A 24,821-nucleotide genomic window follows, 5' to 3' on the forward strand; every position below is an offset into this window, starting at 1 on the left:
TGCCAGACTAGGAACATTGCTGAATCGACCCTGTCTTGTTGGAAGTAGCGCCACTAGCCATGCTAGCATAGTTTATTCCTTGCTTAGCTGTTCTACTCTTCGACGTATTCGCCATGAGGGGAGGGAGAAGGTGCGGAATAGACACTCGCACACACTTTACACGTTGTTGTATCTTAAAATATAGGCTTTAATTATCGAATGTACATGAAAATAGGAGAAGTTCAATCGGAAGACAAGTTCTAGGCAACCATCTCCAATAGCAGTCCCACGTGACTCAACTTGCTCTACCCTCTGTTAGACATTATATTATTTTTTTCCCAATCAGCCTGTTCAATGACGATTATAAAATCCTAGCCAAACGTCTGGCAACAAGTCTGGAAACAGTCCTCCCATCAATCATTTTGCCTGACCAAACAGGATTGATTAAAAACAGAGACTTATACTTAAATCTTTTTATGATGAAATAATATTACATATAATCTCTTTGTCACTCTAAGCCTCTGAGGCAATGACATCCCTAGATGCAGAGAAAGCATTTGATTGGGTAGAGTGGAAGTACACAAACTGTCTTTATATACAGATGATTCATTATTATACGCATCCGACCTGTCTGTTCCTGCTGCCCATGCCATGTTCACATCCTCCGGTCACTTATCGGGATATAAACAATATATTCAAGAATTTAAAATATATTTATTGAGCTTCTATTAAAGGCATACAAAAAACTGTGTCGACACAGAGGCAAGCATTGGTTTGTAGCAGGGCTGGACTGGCCATCTGGCATACCAGGCATTTGCCCGCTGGGCCGACGCATTTTTGGGCCGAATCGCCGATATGATGTAGGCTATAGGCTTTATTTTTTATTTTTTGGTCAGGCCGGCCCATAAAGAACTGACAGCGGCCCATTGGTAAATATTGTTTTGGTCGGACCGGCCTATAGAGAATTGACAGCGTCCCATTGGTTAATTTTCTTTATTGCCACTGGCCTGACCCAATCAAATCCAGGAATGCCACAAAATGTGCAAAAAGTTCGAACATGTTTGGGGGGGCTTTAGCTGCTTCAACATCAGCACCTGTAGAGGAAGGAGTAGAGGTAGCTGGCTCAGAGAGGCAGAAACATACTGAGAGGGTCAGGGAGGAAGCAGAGGAGCAGGAGAGTGACCATAACAGGGCCATGGGAGCGAGTGAGGAAAAGATGGAAGAAAGAGTACTTCACAACGTGGTAAGGAGTAGGCAAATTAACAGGGACTCAGGAAGGGAGGGAGGCTGTGTGTGTGTTTCTGTATTGTATTTAGCAGACACTTTTGTCCAAAGCCACAAAATATGAATCTCACAATAATTTAAATTAACAGTAAACTGTTTTAAAAGTTGCTAAGCCAATATTAAGCAAAATAGTAATAATAACAATACAATATCAAATATAAATATGTATATATGTTTTTATACTATAAATATACAAATAATAACTCTAAGAATTAATTAATTATTTAAGTGTAAGATCAACAGATAAGTCTTGAGACCCTTCTTGAAGGATTTTTTGTCCCAGTCCAGCCCTGATTTGTAGGGATGTGATTAAGGTAGTTCAGAGATCTTTGTCCATCTCCTCCTGGTCATGGATGTTCTCACCAGGCTCTTCAGGTGTTTCTCCATGGACAGTCTTGGTCCTCCAGAGAGGAGACCTCTCCATAGTCCATCACTTCAGACATTGTCCCCAGACATTGTCCCCAGCATGCGATTGGTATCTCTGGAGGAGGTGTTTTGAAATGTGCAAAATAAATAAATGTGACTCATGTGAGAAAAAAGTGGTGTGGTGTAAAAAAACTAAAATCTTGCCTGTCTTTCTTTAATTGTGAGATTAGAACTTTGTAAGGCGTGGGGGGTCTCCAGGGTTTTTCCTGGGTCAAAATGAGTCTTCGGTGCCTAAAAATAAATAAATATATATATACAGTTAGGTCCATAAGTATTTGGACATTGACACAATTTTCATCATTTTGGCTCTGTATACCACCACAATGGATTTGAAATGAAACAATCAAGATGTGCTTTAAGTGCAGACTTTCAGCTTTAATTTCAGGGTATTTACATCCAAATCAGGTGAACGGTGTAGGAATTACAACACATTTTATATGTGGACCCCCCTTTTTAAGGGACCAAAAATAATTGGACAAACTAACATAATCATAAATCTAATTGTCACTTTTAATACTTGGTTGCAAATCCTTTGCAGTCAATGACAGCCTGAAGTCTGGAACCCATAGACATCACCAGACGCTGGGTTTCGTCCCTGGTGATGCTCTGCCAGGCCTCTACTGCAACTGTCTTCAGTTCCTGCTTGTTCTTGGGGCATTTTCCCTTCAGTTTTGTCTTTAGCAAGTGAAATGCATGCTCAATTGGATTTAGGTCAGGTGATTGACTTGGCCATTGCAGAACATTCCAGTTCTTTGCCTTAAAAAACTCTTTGGTTGCTTTCGCAGTATGCTTCGGGTCATTGTCCATCTGCACTGTGAAGCGCCGTCCTATGAGTTCTGAAGCATTTGGCTGAATCTGAGCAGATAATATTGCTCGAAACACTTCAGAATTCATCCTACTGCTTTTGTCAGCAGTCACATCATCGATAAATACAAGGGAACCAGTTACATTGGCAGCCATACATGCCCACGCCATAACACTACCTCCACCATGCTTCACTGATGAGGTGGTATGCTTTGGATCATGAGCAGTTCCTTCCCTTCTCCATACTCTTCTCTTCCCATCATTCTGGTACAAGTTGATCATGGTCTCATCTGTCCATAGGATGTTGTTCCAGAACTGTACAGGCTCTTTTAGATGTTTTTTGGCAAACTCTAATCTAGTCTTCCTGTTTTGAGACTCACCAATGGTTTACATCTTGTGGTGAACCCTCTGTATTTACTCTGGTGAAGTCTTCTCTTAATTGTTGACTTTGACACAGATACGCCTTCCTCCTGGAGAGTGTTCTTGATCTGGCCAACTGTTGTGAAGGGGTTTTTCTTCACCAGGGAAAGAATTCTTCTGTCATCCACCACAGTTGTTTTCCGTGGTCTTCCGGGTCTTTTGGTGTTGCTGAGCTCACCAGTGCGTTCTTTCTTTTTAAGAATGTACCAAACAGTTGATTTGGCCACACCTAATGTTTTTGCTATCTCTCTGATAGGTTTGTTTTGATTTTTCAGCCTAACGATGGCTTGCTTCACTGATGGTGACAGCTCTTTGGACTTAATCTTGAGAGTTGACAGCAACAGATTCCAAACACAAATACCATACTTGAAATGAACTCTAGACCTTTTATCTGCTCCTTGTCAATGAAATAACAAACTCCGTTTATGAGGGAATAACATACACCTGGCCATGGAACAGCTGAGCAGCCAATTGTCCAATTACTTTTGGTCCCTAAAAGGGGGGGGCCACATATAAAATGTATTGTAATTCCTACACCGTTCACCTGATTTGGATGTAAATACCCTGAAATTAAAGCTGAAAGTCTGCACTTAAAGCACATCTTGATTGTTTCATTTCAAATCCATTGTGGTGGTATACAGAGCCAAAATGATGAAAATTGTGTCAATGTCCAAATACTTATGGACCTAACTGTATATGTATATATATATTCTTTTTTTTTTTTTTTTTTTTCTGCATAATTGACGTAACAACTTATTGTAAATGGTCAGTAGTCTAGCCTATCGATTAAGGTAGGCCACTCTTAAGCATGTACACTGCCTGCTTCATTTGATTGTGATAGGCTAAGCATTCTGTAGCAAATAATAACAATTATTTATTAACAATTTTTTTAATTAAAACTACTTAAGCATAATAATGCACCTAAAATAAAACCTGAGTAGGGCAGCGATCGCTATCGAATCAACAGACAATTTAGCTAGCAGGGGAAGACTACAAACAACGAAAATCACCAGTTAACTTGATTTAAATTTGCAAGAAGTATAGACTTATACAATAACAGGCTTAAATGAACTGACAACATAAGTTATACGACTTACAGTTCTCAAGGACGAACGTGTCCGTGCAATTCTCCGACATGCACTCTAACAGTCACTGCTGATAGACGGCCTAAAATTTTGTACAGCCCTATTTCTGATACCGTGGCAGCAGAAATTTAGCCACAGAGGAAACACTGCACTATATATTATCATTCCAGGTTAAGAATACCAATGGAGGCTGCATTGGAAATCGTGAATCAAACCTTTGTCAGCATTTTGAGTGGAAATTTAATTTGCATTTGTACAGGTGTATTTGTGCACGTCGGGTCTGGCCCTTGCAGCGGAACGACAGTTTACTGGCCGCTCTGTCCATTCGCGCACCTCAAAGTTGCGTATTGATCAGACAAGAAGACACGCTTATCAACTCGATTACTATTGATCAAAACAGAATGAGGGTTCGGCTGTAGCCTACTTGAAACATACTATTGAGAACATTCGCTGACATGCCTTGCACGCGTTTTTTTTCTTCTTTTCTTCATCGCAGACATTTTTTTGCCTTTGACGCTCGGGATTTGTCATTGGTGCTCGGGAAAACGTCTTGGGGCGCGCCAAAATATTCTCTATGCAGGAAAAACCCTGGTCTCTGACACACACACACACACACACAAAGAAGAGAAACACACAATAATGATGCTGTGTTTATGAGACTCCTGCTGATTGGCAATTGTCTCAGAAAACTACCCCTGATGCTTTGGAACTTACATTCCATCTGGGCAGACAGGGGGTTCAACGAACAAACCAAAACACCAGAACGTCAGGTCACGACAAGCACACACACATTACAACACATGGCAGGCACATCCACATTTCAACTGAGACAAAAGTTGCTCCATTGACCAAACAGTGGCCGGTTGTCAAATATGCAAAGAAGTCTAGTGAAGCATTGTGGACAACTCCATTAGGTATGAATGGGGTTGATGCTACATTTACATTTAGTCATTTTAGCAGACGCTCTTATCCAGAGCGACTTACAGTAAGTACAGTGACATTCTCCCGAGGCAAGTAGGGTGAAGTTCCTTGCCCAAGAACACAACGTAATTTGCACGGCCGGGAATCAAACCGGCAACCTTCAGATTAATAGCCCGATTCCCTAACCACCTGAGCCATCTGACCCCCCAAAACTATGCATAACATAATCATAACTATGGTCTCCTTGATAGACTGACAAGTCCGAGCAAACCCTAAGGTGAAGGTGTGAATGATGTTGGATCAACGTTCCCTTCGGTTAACATCACCATTAGAGGCTGAACATGCAAACACAATAACTGGAACAACATTACTGTGTGAGTGCTGCTTGTGCGTGATACAATGAGGCTTTTGCAGGTGGGAGGAAAGTGACGTGCAGAGGGGCAAGACAAAATAACTCAGCAGAATATTATTTGTGTATGTGTATAACAGGCGGTAAAGCTCCAGGCTCTGCCTTTACTTTGAGCTTCAACAAAATAAATGCCCTTGTTGGGAACTTGTTGAAGATCAATGTCACTTGAATGTAATTTCAACAGTGTTCACACTGACATATGGACTTGGAGAAAATTATTCTCTCTGCTCTTTATAGGCTGTTGACTTGCTTTCCTCTCTCCCTTAAGTTATCGCCTTTCACACTCTCCTGTCTTACTTTTGACTTCTCCGTTTTTGAGTCTGGAAACTAGTCCTGCCTGTCTGTGTTACAGTGTCTATATATAGCTCCAGGAGCCAGCTGTGGTTCCGTGGGGATCGAGCTAGCCTCTCACCCAGCTCAGAGCACACATCTCTGGGGCACAACACAGCCAATAAAAAACCCTATTTGTGTGTGCCACACCCTGGAGAAGGGGAAATATGGAAAGACAATGAGAGCAAAGAGAGAAAGGGGAAAGAGAAACAGTGCAGACATGGAACCTAATAAAAGATGAAGCCACGTGTTGAAAAAAGATGTGATGAAAATGTTAGGAGAGATAAATAAAGAATAAAAAAAAAAGAAACCGTTAGGGTAGGAATTTAGACAGGGGTTGGGGGGATTCACACTAAACTGTCGTCAATGCAGGTCTGCAAAGCACATTTACAATGTCAGTCCTGCTGTACTGTATAAGCTCCCAAGCCTTCTAGTTCTAGCCAAACATGTAAACTACCCCTGAGTCTAGTGTGGGTCTATAACACCTCTACAGTAGTTAACTGTCATTGTCAATGCTATCCCACCATATCCCCTCACTTGTTCTACCCGGAATTGAACGGGTGGAACTAAGGGAAAGCTCCATGTCCAATACAACAGGCATGATGTTGAAATAGCATTGATTTTGATACTGGCACATGTTGTACAGTTAGCACTAGACAACGATATAGGGATCATTGTTGGGTGAACTGTGAGTAAAGGCTAATTGACAAGTAAGAGAGCATTGACGCTAATCTTGCTAACGATGACAATAACATGGTTAACATAATAGGGTTTGGTTGTTCTGGCTAGCCAGCTCTAAACCATGGCAGCATGGTTAACTAGTAGGCTAACTAGTAAGGGCGTGCTTTTCTCAGATTTGTGTATGACCGGTCTAGCTCAATCAGAGATGATTTACACTTAAATGCAGGTTAGGCACGAAAAAACAAACGAGACAGAGACAAATGATAGGATAACGTTACAGACATCCCAACCTGCAGAGACTCATTTCCGGGAGGTAAATGACCCCCCCCCCCCAGACGCAATCAGGACGCGCGATATGCACCTATCTCTACCAGAAATTACCATTAGACAGTCTCTCGCTCGCTCGAAATACAAAATCCCTGATTTCCGGGAGATTGTACAGAATTTGCGGCCGTCAGGGAGCCCGCTATTGAAATGCGGGAGACTCCCGGACCTTCCGGGAGACTTGGGATGTCTGACGTTAGAATAACGTTAGTATAATGTTTTGGCTATGTTGCTCCTCCAATTATGCACTGTTTTTTGATGCGTGAACATGTTGGGTATTGCATGAGCTGTAATTATAAAAGCCTTCATCAGAACAAGGGAAGATGGGTGCCCAGAGACATTGTATAGTAGTGGTTTGAATGATTTAGATATTGTTGTACATTTTCTAAATTTTATATTTTCTAAATTTCATATTCATATTCAACATTTTATATTTTATACATTTCATAAAGCTCTTATATGTTTACCGTATGCACCTTCCTGCCATAGTAAATTACTTGTTTGTGCAAACTTACTTGGCGAATAAAGTTGATTCTGACAGCATCAACTTCTGCTAGGTTACAGTCAGCACACACTCTTATCCACCCTCTTACTTTACTTGGGGCCACATTAAATTGTATAGACAGTGTGCAGGCCTACGTGTGTATCTTTCAAAGAGATTATCAACACACTTTAATATTGTTTTGGTTAATAAATGTGTACAATTCAAAATGTGCTGTCTTAGTCAGAAACTGGTCACATTAGAATGCCTAGTCATTCACTGGTCCATTACATGTAGTAATTTAGCAGACACTCTTATCCAGAGCTACTTACAGTAAGTACAGGGACATTCCCCCGAGGTAAGTAGGGTGAAGTGCCTAGCCCAAGGACACAACATAATTTTGCGCGGCCGGTAATCGACCCAGCAACCTTCTGATTAATAGACCGATTCCCTAACCGCTCACCCATCTGACTCCCTTTAGTTTCTTATGCTGCCTGCCTCAATAGAGCGTCTGCTGCCTTACTTACATTCTCTGTTTACATTTAAACAAATTATCACCAAAATGTGTGCAATTGAGCAACTAAATCCTACACCTCTTTGTTACATTTTCAATTCCTCTTTGAATTCTTAAATTTACCATCCCAGACCTTCCTCTCTCCGTCACTGTCACCATTTTTCTTCTATTTCGTCTGTGCTCTTTGCAATGTTTGCCAAGAATCCCGACAAGCCCATATCAACACAAGGTCAGTGCTAAAAAAACACAGCAGTTATTCTGACCCAGAGCCTAGCTTGACCATATCCAGCATGTCTGAGCCATAATGTTCAGCTGCCCGTACTTCACATACAAAAATCCAAGCAATGTGCAGGCACACAGAGAGGATGCGTAACCAGTCAGCACACATACATCTATGACAGAATGGCACATGGTCCTGTCCTGGTCTAAACAGGAAGTCTTCGGGATTCAGTTGGGTCATTGTTTTCATCTCCTGTTTCCTGTCCGCACCTAAAACGTAATCAACCGTTGCCAAAGACACATTTTTTTTCTTCTTTTTTTCATCGCAGACTTTTTTTTGCCTTTGGCGCTCGGGATTTGTCATTGGTGCTCGGGAAAACGGCTTGGGGCGCGCCAAAATATTCTCTATGCAGGAAAAACCCTGGTCTCTGACACACACACAAAGAAGAGAAACACACAATAATGATGCTGTGTTTATGAGATTCCTGCTGATTGGCAATTGTCTCAGAAAACTACCCCTGATGCTTTGGAACTTACATTCCATCTGGGCAGACAGGGGGTTCAACGAACAAACCAAAACACCAGAACGTCAGGTCACGACAAACACACACACATTACAACACATGGCAGGCACATCCACATTTCAACTGAGACAAAAGTTGCTCCATTGACCAAACAGTGGCCGGTTGTCAAATATGCAAAGAAGTCTAGTGAAGCATTGTGGACAACTCCATTAGGTATGAATGGGGTTGATGCTACATTTACATTTAGCAGACGCTCTTATCCAGAGCGACTTACAGTAAGTACAGGGACATTCCCCCGAGGCAAGTAGGGTGAAGTGCCTTGCCCAAGAACACAACGTCAGTTGGCATGACCGGGAATCGAACTGGCAACCTTCGGATTACTAGCCCGACTCCCTCACCGCTCAGCCAACTGACTCCCTATGTTTTACTTATGTCGAGCCCAAAGACTCATGAATATAATTAGAATATGTCTATATATACACACACTATCTTAAAAAGACATCATTCAAATGCAAGCACAGAAAATCCCAGGACCTAAACTTGACATCTGGATTGTACCATTTGAGGGACACAAACAAGGGGGTTGTTTGTATTGTTATGGTCAGCATTTTCATCCTTTGTGCCAGCTCAAATACCTCTGATTATGCTATATCTTGCAGTGCTACAACTCATGCACCACAAAATTATAGCGTGCATCCAAAGACTGTGTTGTTCTAAAATAGACAGAAGGGTAAATTATAGCCCCCTGTGTGTGTATACAGTTAGGTCCATAAATATTTGGACATTGACACAATTTTCATCATTTCGGCTCTGTATACCACCACAATGGATTTGAAATGAAACAATCAAGATGTGCTTTAAGTGCAGACTTTCAGCTTTAATTTCAGGGTATTTACATCCAAATCAGGTGAACGGTGTAGGAATTACAACACATTTTATATGTGGCCCCCCCCTTTTTAAGGGACCAAAAATAATTGGACAAACTAACATAATCATAAATCTAATTGTCACTTTTAATACTTGGTTGCAAATCCTTTGCAGTCAATGACAGCCTGAAGTCTGGAACCCATAGACATCACCAGACGCTGGGTTTCGTCCCTGGTGATGCTCTGCCAGGCCTCTACTGCAACTGTCTTCAGTTCCTGCTTGTTCTTGGGGCATTTTCCCTTCAGTTTTGTCTTTAGCAAGTGAAATGCATGCTCAATTGGATTTAGGTCAGGTGATTGACTTGGCCATTGCAGAACATTCCACTTCTTTGCCTTAAAAAACTATTTGGTTGCTTTCGCAGTATGCTTCGGGTCATTGTCCATCTGCACTGTGAAGCGCCGTCCTATGAGTTCTGAAGCATTTGGCTGAATCTGAGCAGATAATATTGCCCGAAACACTTCAGAATTCATCCTACTGCTTTTGTCAGCAGTCACATCATCGATAAATACAAGGGAACCAGTTACATTGGCAGCCATACATGCCCACGCCATAACTTGTGATTTATATATGCAATATGTGTGTTATTCTAATTGTTTAGACTTTACGATGACTTTGACACAGATACGCCTACCTCCTGGAGAGTATTCTTGATCTGGCCAACTGTTGTGAAGGGGTTTTTCTTCACCAGGGAAAGAATTCTTCTGTCATCCACCACAGTTGTTTTCCGTGGTCTTCCGGGTCTTTTGGTGTTGCTGAGCTCACCAGTGCGTTCTTTCTTTTTAAGAATGTACCAAACAGTTGATTTGGCCACACCTAATGTTTTTGCTATCTCTCTGATAGGTTTGTTTTGATTTTTCAGTAACGATGGCTTGCTTCACTGATGGTGACAGCTCTTTGGACTTCATCTTGAGAGTTGACAGCAACAGATTCCAAACACAAATACCATACTTGAAATGAACTCTAGACCTTTTATCTGCTCCTTGTCAATGAAATAACAAACTCCCTTTATGAGGGAATAACATACACCTGGCCATGGAACAGCTGAGCAGCCAATTGTCCAATTACTTTTGGTCCCTTAAAAAGGGGGGGGCCACATACGTATCAAATGTGTTGTAATTCCTACACCGATCACCTGATTTGGATGTAAATACCCTGAAATTAAAGCTGAAAGTCTGCACTTAAAGCACATCTTGATTGTTTCATTTCAAATCCATTGTGGTGGTATACAGAGCCAAAATGATGAAAATTGTGTCAATGTCCAAATATTTATGGACCTAACTATGTGTTTCAGTCAACCCTGAAAGAAACTTCAGAAGAGGTCATGAAGAAAGACGAAGAGGATTTTAAAGAATTTCTAATGTCACACACCTTGATCCATGGCATCTGTGACCGTGACACTGGAAGGGGATTTGTTGGAAATTGATACACACTGGCCCCAGAATGAGAGTTATGTGTACTTCCCTCTGGTGGGATGCTTTCTCCGCCCTGTCACCGATTCAGAGAGAGAGTGAGAGACTCCGATTGCTTTTGAATGGTGTTGATGGCATATGACTACAAGTACTTACCAGATGCCCCCACCCCACATCACTGTCCCCTACTACCCTTCCTTTGTTTCCACAGGAACGGACGGACCCCTGCCTGTTCAGCATGCTTGCGGTGGGAGGTGTTGTCTTTCTCTTCCATCACCTCACTTCCATCACCATCTCATCTACCCTCGGCCATCCATCATCCTTGATACTTGTTTTCTCTCCCTCTCCTCTCTTCCACTTACTTCCCCCGCTCCCTCCGTCTGCAGGTAGCTGATACACACTCCTCAAAAACAGGTCCGGATGCAGCCTGCTTTGACTGGGGGTGCAGTGAACATTTCTGGGGGGTATCATGATTACGGAAAGGGACATTATTATTTTTTATATTGATACCGTATTTGAGACTGCTTAACGATCCAAGTGTTAATCAAGCATGGAGCCAGATGTTGTAAACATTTGGGGCTTATCCCAAACCTAGGACGTAGTCTAGGTTAAATGTGATGCTAGATAGGGACCTCCACACTTGATGCGAGCGCACACAGCGACGAACAAATCATTTTGGCATTAATTTGAGCGCAAAATAGTTTTTTTTATCTTTATGTAACATAAACATTACGTTGAACTCATATTTTTATATTTACCGAAAATATAAAAGCTAGCCCACCCCTGCACCCCCCTGGATCCAGCAAGCCATGCTCATAAATATCTTATAATCAGAAACTTTGGGGACTCATCGAACCCGACAGTAACGGAAAGATCAACATCACACGTACACACACACGAGAATGCGCACAAGAATGATGGTATGTCTTCTGTAGGCCGACAGAAGGTGACAAGGGCTCTCCTTGCTCTTCTGCTTGCTAACAGCTGGTCTCATTGATACTCTACATCTCAAACATTGACGGAGGGATGACATGAGGGACAGAGGAGGGGAAAGAATATCTTAACGTTGTCCTTGACCAAGCAAATCTCCTTCCTGTCATCTTCTCTCTCTCTTCTCACCTCTCTCTCTTTGCTCTCTCGACCTTTTCTTTCCTTTTTCTCTTTGCTCTCTCTCCCTCTCTGTCTCTTCTCTCTCTCCCTTCTCCTTCCTCTCTCTTTGCTCTTTCCCTTCTGTCTCTCCTCTCTGCTCTCTCTTCTCCCTTTATGTTATCTTATCTCTCTCCCTTCTCTCTCTCTCCTCCTCTCTTTCTCCGTCTCCTCTCTCTCTCACATGGCCTGAGGTGACCTGTCCAGACATAATACAGACACAACAGTCATGAGACAAGGTTGGACTGTGTGCGTGTCTGTGTGCGTTTACACCCTGTGTATCTGAGCTGTACTGTGTATCTGTGTACCCTTCACACCCTTTTTCTCAGTCAGGAGGCGTTTATTTGTTCCTCAGACATTTGCGTCGGGGTGCACCGTCCAACACCCGTACGCTGAGGGATCAGAGGGATCCAAAATTCCCATCCAGGGCGGCATCTGGGCATCTGCCCTAAAACTCCACAGTCAGGGCTCACAGACTTGCGATAGTACCCAGCTCTACGCAGCGCCGAGCCAGCGACGCTGGCAGAACAACCAGGCACACAGACGCTCAACAAATATCCCAGCAAGAGGGAGAAGAAAAACATGGAGGGCGAGACTGAATGAGAGTCAAGATCATTCTCCTGAGAATAAGGAAAAAAAAGAAAGATAGAAATAAACAATGGAATTAATGAAGGCTACTGTGAAAGAGTGAGAGACAGATAGTGGAAGGCCTGCCCTACTAGAGGCAGGTTTTACATGTTTTCCCAGTAGCCAAAGAGAGTCGAGTAGGGGTGGAACGGTACATGTATTCGTACCGAACCGTACGGTACTGGCGTCACGGTTCGGTGCATGAAATTACACGGAGAATACACGGTATAAAAATAAATAAAAATGCGTGCAAATTAATTAATGTAACGGGAACTACTGTTAGATACTCGTGTTCTTTAGGGACATCTAATCTGTAGCTCTGAAGCTCTGTTTGGCGCCGCCGTGAGTCAGAGATAGGCTAGCTAGCAGCACGGGCGAGTGGTGGCGACCCACGAGAGATTGAGGACCCGTCGGCCTTTTTAAGATTGCAAGTTTGGGAAAACTTCGGTTTCCCATTCAGTTACAGTAGGACAGGCAATAGAGTGGTGGATAAGACAAGCACTGTGTGTCTGCGTTGTTCAGCAGTTGTGGGCAGTGACGTGCAGTCTGGGTAGGCAAGGTAGGCACTGCCTACCCTGCCAAAATTAAAACGTAAATTTTTTATTAAATCATTTTATTCAATAAACTTGTATTTTTACTGTTTATTCTTGTGATTTATATATGCAATATGTGTGTTATTCTAATTGTTTAGACGTTACGATGACGAATGTAGCAGTTACGCATAATCAAATAAATTCTTTTTTTGAATAAGCAGTGCTTTTACTGGCCGTTCACTGCGGACAACAAGAAAAAAAACTCACTTGCGCACTTCGATCCTGTATTCTTCAACATGTACAGTACCAGTCAAAAGTTTGGACACATTTTCCCATTCAAGTGCCTGGCCTCTTACTGACATCACCGCACATCACTGATTGTGGGGTATGTGAGGGGAAATACATCTAACATGCTAACGCATATAACGCATCTGGCGTGTGCTAAATGACAAAAAATATCCAATGCCATCACCCCTTACAGTGCTTAACCAGCCATTAGATACACATACAAATAGGGCCAAAACAATTACTGATGCAATCGGAATTTACATGTCATCTTCAATGCGCCGTATTCACTCATAGAGGAATCTGGTTTGTTTTGCTTTTCCCTCCGTTATACCGAACTCGTACCGAACCGTGATGTCTGAACCGCGGTATGAACCAAACCGTGAATTCAGTTTACCGTTCCACCCAACAGTGACCGGAGTTGAGCTGTGTTCCCTAAATAAATGCACAGAAGTTGCAAGCCAGTCATCGCCTCCTTATTCAACGCTGCAGCACTGGGGTGAGTGTTACAGTATTCTGAATACTTGGATGACTTGGATGACTTCCACATTGAATTGCATTTTATAATTGTAGGAATGCGGCCATCAAATCCTACTTACTAAAAACTGTGTTTCCCGATAACAATGGATCTTAGTTGTTACAAGGGTTCTCTACGAGCAAAATAACGAACCATCGTTATTTCTTACGTGCGTCTCCTGAACATGCTCGTAAGGAGAACTCTCGTACGTGTCTCTGAATAACTACTTGAGAGTGGATGAGAGGCATGCTTTGGCCAACCATGGTACGTGAGTTTGCATCCCCCGTGCATGTGGTGGCTATGCATTGGCTTAGCCAATAGCATTGCAGAAGGAAAGAACGAGAGGCAATGACATGGAAGCAATAGATGTAGTTGTGTTCTTACATTGTAGAAACCACCAGATAGAAGTTCTGGGAAATGCATGGAGTTTCCTTAATTTATTTCGAGAATGAATAAACTCAGATAAGATAAGTATCGTAATGTAATCCATTGATTTCAACAATGTAACTGTATTCTAAATACCAACTATTTAAATTGTAACTGTAACGGAAAACAGTTACTCATAATTTGTGTTCTGAATACAATGCCGGTACAAGTATCCCGTTACTCCCCAACACTGGTCAAGTCTAAACGCCTTCCTCCACTTCATTAAAACTATCATTCAATAGTCATCATTGTCCAGTGCTCCTGCTCTAGCGACCAGCTCACCGCTCTGGGGACAAGAATATAAAATCAATATTTATTGGCTTCAGCCGAGTGATAACATTCCTATCTGGAGAGGGGTGTGTGTCTGCACACGTGCACGTGCGGAGACAACCTACTCACTGCTCTGCCTGAAAAATCTGGCAAAATACAAAACACCCCCACTGACACACACAGACGTTAACCACAAACACTCACAGACACACGGAACAGACACAGACAAATACACACATGTTGACAGACAACCACAAACCAGCCAGATGTGAGATGGAAGTCAGAAAAGGTGGCAACAATTCTTCTTCTAGACATACCTCTTCCTTTTAAAGGAATGAGTGAGTGTCATTAGAACAGATAGTGAGTCTCTTGCAAACATGCAGCTTAATTTGTAACAATACAATTGAGATCCTATTCCAATTGAATACCTGCAAACCAAGTTACAGTATGATCTATGGTCATACACAACTGTCAAGTAGTGTTGCCACAAGAGTAAATTTGCAACACAAACCACCATTAAACACAGCCAAGACAGTAAATGTTTTCAGTCAGAGATCTGACTGAGATTTGATTGAGCTGCAATGCGTTTTTACGAGCCTGTAGTGAGCAGATGTGAACGGGTTGAAAACACCGCTTAGGGCTGACATTTTCCTTCATTAACGTTCCTGCCTCCATTCCCACCTCTATCAGAGAGGAAAACGAGGAGGTAATGATTGGTTAGGTCAGACAGACAGAACCCATCCCACACCCTTCTCTCGCCGCCACCTTTCCATCAGAACATCTGGCATCCCTTTATCTGGGCAGTCTGTACTGAGACACACACAAACTTCCACCACCTCTCACCCAATTACATCTACAGTGTGTGTTTGTGTCAGGACATGTGCTCCCATTACTCACATGCTTTTTAAAACAGCTGTCTAAGGAATCAAAAACATAAATCAGCAACACAAACACCTGAACATCTCAAATCAAGTCCCAGTTGTCTTCTGCTATAACTTCATACACTAAGGGCCATGAAGTTGGGTCAGACACCAGGACCAGAGAGAGAATGTGTCTCGGTTCATTAGAAGACAGAAACCATCTCTTTAAACTCTGGCATTTCTGGGGTTTTCTGAAGAGAACCGCTAGCCATCAGAGAAAAGATAAATTTTTACCACCATGTGTAATACCATAGGTAAGTGTGTGTATATGTATTTGTTTTGTCTCCTGAGGCAGTAAGGCTTAACCAGACGAGGCCCATGAGAGGACATCAGAGAGGCACAGGAAATTGGCTGGGCTGGGCTGGAGGGTGGGGGGAGTAGGCTCACTTTCTGTTTCTAGAGTAGAAGACTTTATCTGTTTATTGTGACTAACAGAAACAAGTCTGTGTTTATTGTCCTCCTTTGATGGAATTTCAACAGTTGTTACTGACTCAATGGCTGTAACTGGATGTCGTATGTGTGTATGCATGCGCGCCACCATGTGTCAGTGCCACCGGTGTCAAAGCCAGGCCTCCCAACTAATAGAGTCCAGACCATCAAGCAGATGGCTATCATTAGACGATTAGGCCCCCTTTGATGTTGCCCTAGGCTGCCGCCTGGACAAAAGTTAATTTAAACACAAGGCCACTTAAATAGGGTGGGTACCGAAACCCGGTTCCATTATGGAACCGGTTCCTATGCAACCGGTAGGATTCGGGCCGGATTAGAACGCAAATTTCGGTTCCTCATTTCAGTTCCACTTAATGTGTTGACTGAAATATTTTCCCTCTGTCGCTCCGAAACGGACGTAAAAATATCACACTTTCTTTGTAGTCTACCGTTAGCTAGCTACCGTAAATGTAGGCTACTTTTAAAATGCCAGATTTTCCCACTGGGCTCACCAAAACGGACGTAAAAGCATATAACCAATTACTGTACGTGATCGCTAGTAAACATATTACACTTGCTTTGCTAGTAGTAGATTTGTAATAACCTACCTAAAACTTACACGAGACCGGGGGTTCTCATTAGGCGGACCGCGGTCTGGATCCGGACCTAGACGCAATACAATTTGGACTGAAGCCAAAATCAACATTCTAATTTAGTCATGATCCAAGCGAGTTTTCATTGGTTCTTGATTTCGCGCTATAGCCTAGCTTATATTTTGTTCCTACTAGATGTGGTTTCCATCTTCCGTGTCCAATCCAAAGGTCCGGTTCAGGAGCTGTAATAATTGTAATTACCATGACAACTCACTCAATGTTGGCCGCGACCTCTGTGGGTCACGCAGGTTGTGTGTGTCATTCGCAACCACGCAGGCTAATCAATTTTCTGCTGTTTCTTCCTGAGCAAAAATCATGCCGTGCTCTAAACCCAACAAAAAGTGAAAAGTGGATTCAGAAAATCGCAAATTTCAAGTATGCATTTGTGCTGCCGGTGGGGAGCACAAAACCGATGTGTTTAATCTGCAATGAGACGGTTGCCCTTGTCAAAAGTGGTAATGTGAAACGTCACTATGACACAAGGCATAGACACTTTGAACAAAATTACCCCCAGAACTCTGAGGTAAGCCTAGGGCCAGAAAAATAAACCATCACTGTTCCGGACCCTGGACTGAATGGAAATTTGGTGAGTGGACCTTTTGGGTTTCTAATTGTATACCCCTGCACTAGACCTACATTTAAAACTTTAAATAATCATATTGTACTGTAAAGAAATAACTAAATATTTAATGGAGCAGCACATGTGTCAGAATATGTGGCCACACTGTAACTGCTTAATAAAGGAGTTAAAGGTGACATGACATGCTGTTTTTGGATTCTTTTATATAGGCCTTAGTGGTCCCCTAATACTGTATCAGAAGTCTCTTTCCCGAAATTCAGCCTTGGTGCAGAATTACAGCCACTACTAGCCGTCCCACAAGGAGCTTTCCTCAGAACGCGCTGTTTTGGTGTCTGTAGCTTTAAATGCTAATGAGGAGCGGAGGGGCGGCACCATGCGCTAATGTTTACAATGGATGTATCGCAATGGCTGTAGCCCCGTTGCTGCAAGATGCCTCAAATTTGGCCATTCTCATCTGATAACCCTGGTTTGCAGAGGTACACACTCAGTCATTTCAATGAGGGGAAAGGCGGATATTGCGCGCGCCATAACACCAACAGCGGTGTTATCCAAATAACAAAGAAGTGTAAAACACTCACGTTACAACATGTGTATTCACACACATACTTGATGCTATCTACCTTTCCATTAGCGACAATAACTCAGCTGTTAGCTGCAGAGCTAATGTTACAGCCACATTCTAAGGGTAGCAAGCTAGGTAACCATATACAGTAAAGCTACAAAATGATATAGCATTAGTTATATCAGTTACTTATCCGAGCTTAGTAGCTGGACGAAGGAGAGTTAGTACTGATCCAGAATTTAATTTCAGCAATGCCAGTTTTGTAATAGCTCAAGTTGAGGAAACAGTAGTGGCTGAAGTGTTTGGCGCAGACATACAAAACAAATGCGCCTACAACAGAAGTTGTGTAGGCGCATTTCCAGAGAAAATAAAATTAAGACACTGGGTCTTCAGAGGCTCGGATGAAGGAACTGTAAAAAGATTTTTGTTTTCCTTTGTACATCCAAACTGAGCAAATGTAATCTCAAGGATAAAAACACCTTGTGACGTCACAAGGAGGAGATTTTCAAACAGAGCAATTGAGCCTTCATTTTCTCAAAGGCGGAGAAGAACACCCAGGGCTTGGTTTACACCTATCGAAAATTCTAGCCACTGAGGGACCAAAGGCAGGCTAGGGGAAATCATATTACAGTTAAATAACCTCCTAAAGTGAAGTTTTCATGTCATGTCACCTTTAAACTTCAAAATATTGTACACGCATGGGTACTTTTTCTGTATTTCTGAATGTCAGGAAATACAGATAGAAAGACAATGGCAAAATGTAATTTCATATATTTACATAAAAATTACTGCAAAATATCGTTACTTAAAAACACACTAAGATTTCGTTTTTTTCACCAAAATGTTCTGTTAAAACAGATCATTTCACTTTATCAAAACAAGCTATTTTAACAGTTATTTTGCAGATATTTACTTTCATCCCACGGACAACTAACTTCTTAATAACTTCTTTGATTTAGACATAGGAACCTTGAATTGTGAACTGAGCTCGGGTAGTTGACGTCATGCAATCCCAGCATGTACCAGTCAATATCAAAGACTACAATAGCCTGCAAAGGCCTTTTTGGGGCAATCTCGTTGTTTATGATCATTAACCAATGCAGTTTTAGTAACTCTCTCTCTTGGAAGTTGCTTTGGATAAAAGTGTCTGCTAAATGAATAAATGTAAAGACTCCAGAGTAGGAAGAAGGAAAGTTGATTAGATAGTTGTGTAGCGGCAACACTCCTGTTACCCAGAATGCCCCGCGGCAAGCTGAGAAGCTACAGAGTTAAAGGTTTAAGCTTAGTTTGATGATATCTTGTTTTGGCTTTATTGAATATTTGTATTTATTGAAAATGCTGTATTTTTACATTGAAGTAAAAAAAAAACGTGTCGCAACATGGGTTTATAATGTGAACATACACAACGTACATATGTTTGTACAATTACAAATAGTTTTTCCCCCGCAAATTTGGTTTATTCAGGATAATAGTACACATTTAAAATTAGATATGCAGTTTCTTTACAGAGAAGTTCAATTAACAAAAGTCATATTTACCAGCAAAGAACAGCCTGTAATGTAATCACAGATACAGTTAGGTCCATAAATATTTGGACATTGACACAATTTTTATCATTTTGGCTCTGTATACCACCACAATGGATTTGAAATGACACAATCAAGATGTGCTTTAAGTGCAGACTTTCAGCTTTAATTTCAGGGTATTTACATCCAAATCAGGTGAACGGTGTAGGAATTACAACACATTTTATATGTGCCCCCCCTTTTTAAGGGACCAAAAATAATTGGACAAACTAACATAATCATAAATCTAATTGTCACTTTTAATACTTGGTTGCAAATCCTTTGCAGTCAATGACAGCCTGAAGTCTGGAACCCATAGACATCACCAGACACTGGGTTTCGTCCCTGGTGATGCTCTGCCAGGCCTCTACTGCAACTGTCTTCAGTTCCTGCTTGTTCTTGGGGCATTTTCCCTTTAGTTTTGTCTTTAGCAAGTGAAATGCATGCTCAATTGGATTTAGGTCAGGTGATTGACTTGGCCATTGCAGAACATTCCACTTCTTTGCCTTAAAAAACTCTTTGGTTGCTTTTGCAGTATGCTTCGGGTCATTGTCCATCTGCACTGTGAAGCGCCGTCCTATGAGTTCTGAAGCATTTGGCTGAATCTGAGCAGATAATATTGCCCGAAACACTTCAGAATTCATCCTACTGCTTTTGTCAGCAGTCACATCATCGATAAATACAAGGGAACCAGTTCCATTGGCAGCCATACATGCCCACGCCATAACACTACCTCCACCATGCTTCACTGATGAGGTGGTATGCTTTGGATCATGAGCAGTTCCTTCCCTTCTCCATACTCTTCTCTTCCCATCATTCTGGTACAAGTTGATCTTGGTCTCATCTGTCCATAGGATGTTGTTCCAGAACTGTACAGGCTCTTTTAGATGTTTTTTGGCAAACTCTAATCTGGTCTTCCTGTTTTTGAGACTCACCAATGGTTTACATCTTGTGGTGAACCCTCTGTATTTACTCTGGTGAAGTCTTCCTCCTGGAGAGTGTTCTTGATCTGGCCAACTGTCATCCACCACAGTTGTTTTCCGTTGTCTTCCGGGTCTTTCTTTTTAAGAATGTACCAAACAGTTGATTTGGCCACACCTAATGTTTTTGCTATCTCTCTGATAGGTTTGTTTTGATTTTACAGCCTAACGATGGCTTGCTTCACTGATGGTGACAGCTCTTTGGACTTCATATTGAGAGTTGACAGCAACAGATTCCAAACACAAATACCATACTTGAAATGAACTCTAGACCTTTTATCTGCTCCTTGTCAATGAAATAACGAACTCCCATGAGGGAATAACATACACCTGGCCATGGAACAGCTGAGCAGCCAATTGTCCAATTACTTTTGGTCCCTTAAAAAGGGGGGGGCCACATATCAAATGTGTTGTAATTCCTACACCGTTCACCTGATTTGGATGTAAATACCCTGAAATTAAAGCTGAAAGTCTGCACTTAAAGCACATCTTGATTGTTTCATTTCAAATCCATTGTGGTGGTATACAGAGCCAAAATGATGAAAATTGTGTCAATGTCCAAATATTTATGGACCTAACTGTATATCGTAAATTTGGTACAGGAAAATTAAAATTCTTTTACGGTTGATTCATGTAATTTAATGGGTTTAATCTGATGGGTTTAATCTGGCGTCCCAGCTGCCAGATTGTTCCTGTTTTTTTGTTTTTTTTACAATGTTTTATTTTACAGTGTGTTAAATTATTGTAGTTGTGTGTTAGGTGACTTAGGTTTACTTATTATATATTTAAGTAGGCTACTTTAAAACGTGAATATATTGTTTCAATTTCCCCAAAAAATGCAATTTAAAAAAAAACTATCAAAGAGCCTTTCTTTGATGTCATTTTTAAGTTTTTCAAGAATCGGAATAGGAATCATTTAGGAATCGAAATTGTTTACCGGTTCGGCATCGGAATTGTAAAAATCCAACCGATACCCAACCCTACACTCAAAACTGAGCCTAATGGAGAGGGATTCTACATATGTAAGAAATACACATATTTAAAACACACATGGTGGCATAGAACAAGTGTGTGTTTGTGTTTTTGAAGCCCATCCCCCCTGGGTTTGTAAGTCAAGCTGTGGAGGAAAACAATCAACCGTAACATCATACGAAATAGGACTTCCGGGATACACACGTTCCCATAACACACAGAAGCACACACACACACACACTATCACATGGTGACAAGAGAATTGGGACAATGGGGCTGGGAAAGTGGGGAGTGTTAAGCAAAAGACAGAGAGAGAAATTGAGAGGGGAGAGGCGAGTGCGAGAAAACGGAACAGTTCTCATTCAATCTCTTAAGGTCATCTTTTGTTTAGAAAGCCTGTTTAATTTGTTTTTTTAATGATGATAAACACAAAGAAGGGTGGTTTTGAGAACAGAGACGAGCAGGAAAGAGGTAAAAACTCAAAAGTCCCACATCAAAACATCCCCCAAACATCTCCAAACACAAAGAAGAAACTAAGTATTTTCCTCGCTCAAAGTAGACATTCTTGTTCAAGAAGAGGTGCTGACAGTCAGTGACTCAGCAGTTCCCTTTTAAGTGAGCATCAGTTCTTTCTGACATAGCACTTACACTAGCAGTCATGAGGAATTTCGAGCTTCTCAAAGAAATTCCATGCTTGGCCATCTAATTTTTCCTGAGACCTGTGAATCTCTGTTTCACCGTAGCCCCTTCTTCTACCTTTCTTCTCTGACGTCCATCATTGTGGTAATATTTCTCAACATAATTTCATAGTATTCCACAGTAGGCTGGTCTGTTGGGCCTGTCACCAGCCACAGTCAGCTGAATGGGGGGCAGAAGTTCATTGTAGGAAGGTGAAATGTGAGTGTGTGACTTTGAAGGCAGAGCGCACAAATAGGTCAGTCTTCTGACTAGGTGAAAAGAGGTTGGCTGAAAATAGTCACAGCAAGAGCATACACACACACACACACACACACACACACACACATATTCACTCACCATCTCCTTAAGCCCTCCAGGCATCTCTCAGACAAACAATATTAAAGCTGCAATAGATAACGTTCTAAAACAAATTGAAATTTAAGAAACGGCACCCCCACTTCTTGTCTGAACTTCCCTGCTTTCCTCCAGCTCAAGTTTTATTGAGAGTAGGTTCACAAAATAAGCCCAGGAGGAAGGCCCGCCTCGCTGAACACAATTGGCTGAAAAAGCATTGCTGGAACATAATTGGATGGAAAGTAGCGGGCAGCTCCAAAAACTGAACTATCTGTTGCTAACCAACTCTCAGAGGGCCTCATTAGCTAACACACCATGTTTATAAGGGACAAAACGTATTGTACCTTGTACCTTTACCCTGACATATTAACTGTTGCTGTAATCCCAGAGCAAAATTCCTCCATTAAAGGCCTTGCAATGAGCAGCCAGTCTGACAGATCCAAGCAGACAGTACTGGCACAAAACCTTTAAACTTTAACTTGGGCTGTGGGATCGTTCTCAGACAAGTAGAATAAGAGTTAACAGGGCAAGCCCCCTCCCCCACCCCCCACCACCTCCATCACCACCCCAAGAGAGGCCTGTGCACAAACCTAAACACCAACACAACACAACAGCACAAATGTTGCACACCCTGATCTGCCAAAACCGCAAACCACTTCCCTATTTGACTTGAATAGCTTCCATTTGACGTCTACGCACAGCATATGGAAGCTAAGAAGAGGGAGAACCCAACTAACAAACACCAACTGAAGAGTTTGTTCCCTCAACCGTATCTGAGGCTATGGAGAATGAAGAGTGTGTGCTCTGGAAGACCATAACTGAGTGTGTATGTCAAACCCAGCGTAATGGGACTGCGTGTGTTTAAGAGAGAGCAAGTGTGTGTGTGTGTGAGGGGGTGAGAGAGAGAGATTGCGACCAGGAGGGAGAAGAAAGAAAAAGTGAGAAAAAAAACTACACTAAATATACATGAACACAAACACCGAAGTGCAATAAAATATCAACAGGGGTGTTTCCTAACTTTGTAAGAGCTTGTGCAGTGGACTGGTCTTTTTATTTGAACATCGGCAAAAAAATTCAAACGTAGGATACTGCACGCAGACGCCACACCACCGGAACAGACCCTACCTCTATAGGCTACGCCAATGTTTTGTATTTAGCAAAATCCTACACCTTTCACATTCTCAAAGCAAATCCGCTCAATCTGATGCAACCTAGGTCAGACTCAACCGCTTTTCCAAAAAAAAACTGTCTCTCCCGGACCAGTCACCGAGCATGATACATTCCATTGCTCTAGTGGGTTCAACGACAGTGACTGACACAACGAAAATGGGAAATTCGACAGACTTCTAGACAATATGATCAACACAATGCGTGTTTTTTTCAGTTTCTCTTCATACATAAGCCTACATTAGGCCTCTGTATTGCTGAACTGGTTATTTTATTTAGCCTACATGCTCTTTGATCTGGACATTGAGCTACTAATGAACCAGTAGGTCACTGGAATAATTTCTAAGCTCTACACAGCTGCGCAGAGATGATTTTGTGTTACAGTAAACCTGTTGTAAGGCAATATTGGGAAATTGATGTTTGTACAGTGAAATATCGCGTGTCTAAACCGAGGGCTCTTTGATTCAGACGTACAGAGCGTCCACTGTATAGCCAGACCTCTCGCACTGAGCCGTGGCACAGTCCATTCCTGCCGCCGATTGTAGACAAAAAGCATCCACAGGGAGAGGGGGGAAAGGGAGAACGCCCCGACTTCCACAGCCGCTTGTCATATTCGGTACGCGAAAACATTTAAACCGCTATAGTGACACCAAACACAGAGCAGAGTGCTTTTCCCAAAATACTGCCCAAATGGTTAAACTAAACAATCAATGGCTTAACTGTGTGAACGTGTCTCACCTACAATAGGGTTATCGTCAATTCAACACACATTGGCACATATTTAACCATTTCGACCACACGATAGGTTAATTATTCATTATTGATTAGGTTCTGATCTGCATTAATAAACAGCAAATAAATCGATGTCAACGTGTCATAACAACACACGAGGGCACAGCGCTAGAAGATTTCATACATCGGACCTACCTGGCTGGAACATACTTTGGAAATAAAAGATGACCAGAATAAAAGATCCCAAACAAGTGGCAAGGACCATCCGGCATATTCTGCTCATCCTCATGAGTTCGAGCAGGTTCTGTTTCATGGCTAACGAGACTACGGATGATGCCGTTTGTTTTGTGAAGAGGCCAGTGTGGTCGAAGCGCCGGGGCTTGACGTGCAGCGGTGGTACTGATGGGGATACTCGCTGCAATTGTCCGCTCAACGAGCTCAATGTATTCGGTCTGGAACGTACTATTCCACTTCACTTGCTGAACTATAGGGGGAGGATCCCATTTCTCTGCTCTGCCCCCTCTCACCGGGCAGAATGAGCGCACCCAAAACGTGTATCTATGCTGCTGATGTCCCCATTTTGGGGGGAAGACTACCATGGGAATTCCCTCAAATATAACGTTAAAGTTTTCACATTTTGCTTTTATAGATTTGATTTATAATAGATGACTTGTAGTTTTATTTCAGT

The 24,821-nt window shown here is 42.0% G+C and overlaps 1 protein-coding gene across 2 annotated transcripts in view; it reads right to left on the reverse strand.

Annotated features, from left to right (window-relative positions):
- Nucleotides 1-24,490, reverse strand: part of chst11 (carbohydrate (chondroitin 4) sulfotransferase 11) — a 78,561-nt gene extending 54,071 nt beyond the window's left edge. The window contains exon 1 of one of the 2 annotated variants that reach the window (XM_067255047.1): nt 24,344-24,490. In XM_067255047.1, the coding sequence (XP_067111148.1) occupies nt 24,344-24,446 (103 nt within the window). In that variant the 5' untranslated portion in view covers nt 24,447-24,490. Of the gene's footprint in view, nt 1-24,328 lie in introns of both variants that reach the window. The other variant, XM_067255046.1, reaches the window with a different exon arrangement.
- Between the last annotated feature and the right edge of the window lie 331 nt (nt 24,491-24,821).

The sequence above is a fragment of the Osmerus mordax genome, chromosome 17, assembly GCF_038355195.1.
Source record: "Osmerus mordax isolate fOsmMor3 chromosome 17, fOsmMor3.pri, whole genome shotgun sequence".
In the NCBI taxonomy this organism is placed as follows: Eukaryota; Metazoa; Chordata; class Actinopteri; order Osmeriformes; family Osmeridae; genus Osmerus; species Osmerus mordax.